At 47.2% G+C, this 6,134-nt stretch overlaps 1 protein-coding gene across 2 annotated transcripts; it reads left to right on the forward strand.

Moving 5' to 3' along the window:
- The first annotated feature begins 368 nt into the window (after window positions 1-368).
- Window positions 369-5,907, forward strand: LOC119301453 (protein FAR1-RELATED SEQUENCE 5-like). Of its 2 annotated transcripts, XM_037578414.1 has the most exons (3): window positions 369-688; window positions 2,666-2,781; window positions 2,870-5,907. In XM_037578414.1, exon 3 carries the CDS (start codon window positions 3,153-3,155, stop codon window positions 5,673-5,675), a length of 2,523 nt encoding a protein of 840 aa, XP_037434311.1. In that variant the 5' UTR covers window positions 369-688; window positions 2,666-2,781; window positions 2,870-3,152; the 3' UTR covers window positions 5,676-5,907. The 2 variants fall into 2 exon arrangements, with proteins under 2 accessions (XP_037434311.1, XP_037434312.1); XM_037578415.1 differs by lacking the exon at window positions 2,666-2,781 and having other exon boundaries at window positions 2,830-5,907.
- The last annotated feature ends 227 nt before the right edge of the window (window positions 5,908-6,134 follow it).

A 6,134-nucleotide genomic window follows, 5' to 3' on the forward strand; every position in this document is an offset into this window, starting at 1 on the left:
GACAAACTTCTTTATCTGCAACACGAATTTGATGCACGAGAAGGCATGCTACGTGAGCATGTAGGATCAACCCGGCTCTAGTCGGTGGCCTGCCATCTGCCGTCGTGAGCCAGTGCTACCTCGACATGTAGGACTGACCATACTTTCGCCACCATGGACGAGAGTATCTTGTACACTTCTACCGCGAGGCCACCGGCGAGAAGCCGACTGTTGGGTGGCTGCCGGCGGCGACGTCATTTAGAGCGGCCGCCATGGACAAGGGCGAGCAAGCCTTGAGAGAGTACACGTACAAGTGGGAATGGGCTTGATGCTTTGAGATTGTGATGTCCACGTGTCGTGCATCCGAGCGGATCTAACCAGTTGGAGAGTTAGACCCATTCTCGTAGATTTTTTCCCCCTCGCCTCCTAGCTCAGGAACCACAGCGCTGCCATGTTCTCTCCGCCGGCGCAGCCCAGATTCGACCCTCTGCGCCCCACCTCACCGACGAGCTAACCATCCCTCACACCTCCCTGTTATCTACGACAACGCCGCCCAGGTGCACCCCCCTGCAGCGACCCACCCGATGCCGCCCCGGGTCCAGTTCGCCGGTGCGTCACCCGGGAATTAGGGTGGCCGCAGCCACCATCACCACCCCGTTTCTTGCCTCGCCAGGCTGCCCGGAGGATCAACCGCTTGCCGGCTACTGGAGTAAGAACAGTGGCCGCTCCTTTTCTTCGGTCCTCCAGTTTTTAATTTCTGCAAAGCAAGTTGGTTTCTAATGTGCCCAGTATTCAATGCTAGATATACTCATATCCTATTGAATATGGAATGTTGTTGGCTGTGAAATCGAACTGTTCGTTGTGTATTATAGAACACTAAACCATCAACCAATTTAGGTGTATTTGGATTTTGGATTACACGAACTTAGGGTGTGTTTGGTTCTAAAACCAAGTGGAATGTCATGTAACATCTTGATGTTCGGCAAGAAGAGAACGAGGTCGGATGGAACGGTTCCTTGGGACAGAATGCCAAAAATTGATAGATACCGGACTTGAGCAAGAACTCCAATCGATCTAGGGAGATGGTGGCGATCTAGGGAGAGGGTCGCGAGCGATCCCACGGGACATCCTTGGGCTCCGCCTGGGAGGCATCCCCGCCACGGCCACTCCCCGCCTGGGAGGCATCCCAGCCCTGGCCGCTCCTCGCTGGCTCGAGCGGGTGATGCAGGAAGTCAGGTACGGGGAGAAGAGGAGCCGCCCCGGACAACTGCGGCGGAGACGGCGGATGGGACCTCTATCCCGTCGGCTTCGGATGCGGCGTCCCTGGCGCGGAGCTTCTGGAGTTCGGTGAGGAAGGGGCTTGTCCGGATAGGAGGCTGAGGAGGAGGAAAGGGCTGCGAGGGTGGGGAAGGAGCTCGGCGAGCGGCGGAGGTCGCCGGTGATGGTCGGCAGCTGAACGGGAGTAGGCAGGCGCGCGAAGGATGTGACGGAGAGGCGAGAGGCAAGCGGTTCTGCGTGGTCCGCCCGATTTGGAAAGACCACTCGGAATGGTATAAACAGGGAATATGCCATTCTCTGGAATCGATTGATTCCGGTTCCTTCGACGATCCGAACGCGAGAATGAGTTCTGGGAACGGAACCGACCCGTACCGTCCCACTTCCTGACAGAAACCAAACACACCCTTACATACCCATGTTGGCGGCAGCAATCATACTTCAGTCGTTTTTTCAGATTTCCATCCTTCCAACAAAGATGAGTTAGTTCAGGCATCACTGTTCTTATGCTTCCTACTTATGGAGCTTCCAAATTATACTACTTACTATGTATGCTTCGGTCCACATAGTTTTGCTTCCATAGTTCAACCATTTTCGCAAATTTGGAGTGTAGGTGTTAAAAATTGCATCTCCATGTTCGTGAGAATCTTAGTTAACTTTTCTATGCTTCAATTGAAATGAGTCATATCGGCATAGCACATTTTCATGCTTCCTACTCACGGGTCTTCTAAATTGTACTTCTTTGGTGTCCATAGATTACTTCCATATTCCTACTTTTACAAAATTTTCGAAATTCAGATATGTAAAATGCAGCCAATTTATCTTCTTATTTTGAGGTACCATCCTGCTACCGGTAGATTCTATTTTATTCTAATTGTATATGTTGATAAATCATGATTTCCCCCCTTATTTCAGTGTGTGTAGGCTAACAAAATTACCAATTGAAATTGACAAAATTGGTTTGTTCATCACAAAAAGGATGCACACACAAGTTGCCGCTAGGCATTGCTAATTTCAGTTTCAAAATGTTATGCTTACGCTAGGCATGGGTATGTTAAGATAGCATGAAATTGATGTTTTGTGTATCCATGCTTCTGAATTTATTGAGTTTGTTGTTCACTGCAGATAGTTTGCTGCAATAGAATATGCTTCTACTTTTTTCTGTACTTGTTACACTGTAAGACCATATTTTGTATTTAAATACTCTCATCATGCTTCCTACATTTCATACGTGTATATATATATATGCATATAATGCAAGTTCACACCTTTCAGATTTCTTTGTTTCCATTGGTACAGTCAGGTTGCCAAATTAGTAGTTGCTACAGACCATTTTATTTCTTGCATAAGCTTCTATAGTGTGTTTATTCCATGCTTGGAAAGCTAACTATATATTACTTCTACTGTGTAGGTAGTTTGCTAGTTTGCTTTCATGGTTCCTGCTTCCGTAGTCTGATCCCTAGCGGTTCCCATGCTAGTTTGCTAGTCTGATCCCTAGCGGTTCCCATGCAGCCGAGCAACCTGAAGGTACCGCCTTTCCTCTTTACTCACTGAATCAGCCTCCTTTCCCTGCAGTTCTGTTGGAAACCAAGGTCTCACTGGGTCAAATTACTAGGGTTCTTGCTCTCGATTGGTGCAACCGGAGTTACTTGCTTACTGTTTCTCGGTGAAGTTATTGAAGCATCGGGTTTGTTGCTTCCCCACAGAAGGTGCGGAGGCATCGTAGAGCCAGAGGGAGAGAGACCTGGAGTAGTTTTCTGGTTTTTGGATTGGGCATCAGAGAGTGGCAGCTGTTGGTTGGTTTCTTGGTTCTTGATTTGCTTCTGTGGTGGAGGGAAGGGCTAAGAATACAAGGGAGGGTATTGAGGGCAAGGGTAATGGAGGTCGGGGGGTAGGCGATGATGGAGCCCCAGGGAGTGGAACTCGAGGATGACAGCATCGATTTCTGGGCCTCCCTCGGCGTGAGCACCCATGTCCATGGCGTCGACCAGATGGCGCTCCACAGTGTGCACATTCTTGACCACCAAGGACAATCGCTGCCACCGGCAGTGGTCTCACACCCAGAGTCTGTCTGTAAGGAGTTGTTCCCTGTTGAAGCCGACCCCTGCCTTGAGCCCCGGGTGGGGATGGAATTCGAGTCGGGCGAGGCTGCCAAGACCTTCTATATTGCTTATGCTGGCCGTGTTGGGTTTTCGGTCCGCATCGCTCGGTCCCGTAAGTCCAAGTGCAGTGAGTCCATCATCATGCTAAGGTTTGTTTGCTCAAAGGAAGGGTTCAGCAAGGAGAAGCGTGTTGTTGAAGGGAAGAAGACAAGGAAGAGGCTAGCCTCCATCAGGGAAGGCTGCAATGCCATGCTTGAGGTTCTCCGCAGAGGCGACAACAAGTGGGTTGCCACCAAGCTTGTTAAGGAGCATAACCATGAGGTTGGGATGCCCAGCACAGTGCACTATATAGCCACTGAGAGCGATACTATGGTTGACCCATACATTGACATGGAGTTTGAATCCCTTGAGTCTGCCAAGACATTCTACTACTCGTATGCTATCCGTGCAGGATTTGAAGTTCGCGTGCGCCAGTCTCGGAAATCACAAGATGAGTCACTCAAGATGCTGAAGCTTGTGTGCTCAAGGCACCGCTACCATTCAGGACGGGAGAACAATGGAGACGATACCAAGAGAGATCCCTCCAGAGACGGTTGTAATGCACTGTTTGAGATAATTCGGAAGGACAAAGGTGTCTGGAGGGTCTCCAAACTCATCCTAGAGCACAGTCATGAGCTGAACCCTGCACCAGCAAGCAGCGTTTGTTGTGTCCGCTCACAAGGTGAGGTACTTGTCATTGCAAAGAACTTTGCTGACACACGGAATCTTCTATTGAATGGCCAAGATTCTCAGCCTCATAGAGAGATCCGGTACAATGATCTAGGGCCAGAGGATGCTCAAAGCCTACTTGAATATCTTAAAAAGGTACAGGCTGAGGACCCTGCATTTTTCTATGCTGTGCAGCTTGACAAGCATGAGGACACGGTTAATATCTTCTGGGCTGATGCGAGCGCTAGGATGGCTTATTACCATTTTGGTGACGCTGTTAGGTTTGAGACAGCATACAGGAGCAACAAGGAGCATATACCCATTGTCATATTTTCAGGTGTCAATCATCATGTGCAGCCTGTTATTTTTGGCTGTGCACTACTTGTTGATGAATCTGAAGAATCATTTGTATGGTTATTTGAAAAATGGCTTGAAGCAATGCATGTGAGGCCTCCTGTTTCTTTCGTAACAGAGCTGAACCAAGAGATGGCAGCTGCAGCTGCCAAGGTATTACCTGACACCTGTCATATTTTCTGTGAAAAGCATATATTAGGTACTGTCAAGGAGGAGTTGCATAGTATTTATCCAGGACTAGACCATTTCATAACTGATCTGAGAAAGTGCATTGATGGATGCAGAATAGAAGAATCATTTGAATCATGTTGGGAATCAGTTCTCATAAAACATGGCTTTAGAAATAATGAACATTTACAGTCTCTTTATGATATTCGTGAACGATGGGCCCCTGCATACACAAAGCAATCATTTCATGCCAGAAACCTGCTTGCACAAAGCTGTCAAAATCTTGAAAAGATTATAGATACATACTTCTCGTCCAAGACCCAGTTAGTGGTGGCTGTGCAGCAACTTGAACAAGCTATTTGTAATTTCCATGCGAAAGAAGCCCAGGTGGATTATCTGACAATGTTTCAACCACCAGCACTGAGGACTGCTTCACCAGTGGAGAAACAAGCAGGTTTAGTATTTTCTAGGAAAGTGTTTGATATATTTCAGGAACAATTTGCGGAGTCCTTTGGGTACCATGCAGAGAGGCTCGAGGATAGGATGCTACACAAGTACCGCCTGACAGTAGATGATGGTGACGAGGAGGCACATATCGTCTCTTTCAGTCCAGATCAAAGTACAGTGTGCTGTAGTTGTTGCTTATTCGAGAGCTGTGGAATCTTGTGCAGGCATGCTCTTCGAGTTTTCATCATCGAAGGAGTGCGTTTCCTTCCAAAGGCCTATGTCTTGAAACGCTGGACAAAGCATGCAAAAAGTACTGTCACCCTGGATAACTACATTGAACTAAGGGGATACTGTGAGGACCCTTCGACTTCAAGGTACAATGATCTTTGCTATGATGCAAACAAATGTGCAAAAGAGGGCTCAACATCCACTGAGCGCTATAAAATTGCTAAAGAGGCACTGTGCAAGGCTCTTGATGAAATAATGCCTACAAGGAATATTAGAGAGCAAAATTCACAAAACTGTACAACATCATTAAGAAGTCCAGTCAAGAAACTTGGGACATCTAAAGGTACCTCTGGCAAGAGCATAAAGAGGCCAGCATTCAAAAATTCCCTTGTGGAGAGCAATGGCAGTAGATGACCAGATATTGTGAATTTGAACATAATGCGATTTCACCTGTTCTGACCTTGTATAGTTGTAGTATCATTCAATCTAGTACTAGTCTCTTATGCTGTGGCTGGCCATGGCTTTTTCCTGTCAGCAAGGGTGCTAATGAATCGTTTGAGACATTACTGTTCAAAAGGAATGTAGGAACATATGCCCTTCGTGGGAATTTTCTATGAATGGCACTGTAGGAAGGGCAATTTTGTTACATGGTAGTACATCCATAATTTTGTACGTACCATTGCGTGACCAACGTAGCATAGCCTTATGTTAGTTGGGATTTACTTTTTATACCGAAAGACTGTTAAATTGCGGTTAGCATGTGTAGAAGTGACAGTTGTGCTACGAAAGCTAACTGCAGTCGAGTACTTATGCAGTTAAGCACCTGTACTGCTTTTTTCTTTTGCGAATAAGCACCTGTACTGTTTAGGACAG

The sequence above is a fragment of the Triticum dicoccoides genome, chromosome 5A, assembly GCF_002162155.2.
Source record: "Triticum dicoccoides isolate Atlit2015 ecotype Zavitan chromosome 5A, WEW_v2.0, whole genome shotgun sequence".
Lineage (NCBI taxonomy): Eukaryota > Viridiplantae > Streptophyta > Magnoliopsida > Poales > Poaceae > Triticum > Triticum dicoccoides.

Bases quoted from the DNA above. Each gene is read 5' to 3' on its own strand.
- LOC119301453 (XM_037578414.1), top strand. From the start codon at position 3,153: ATGATGGAGCCCCAGGGAGTGGAACTCGAGGATGACAGCATCGATTTC.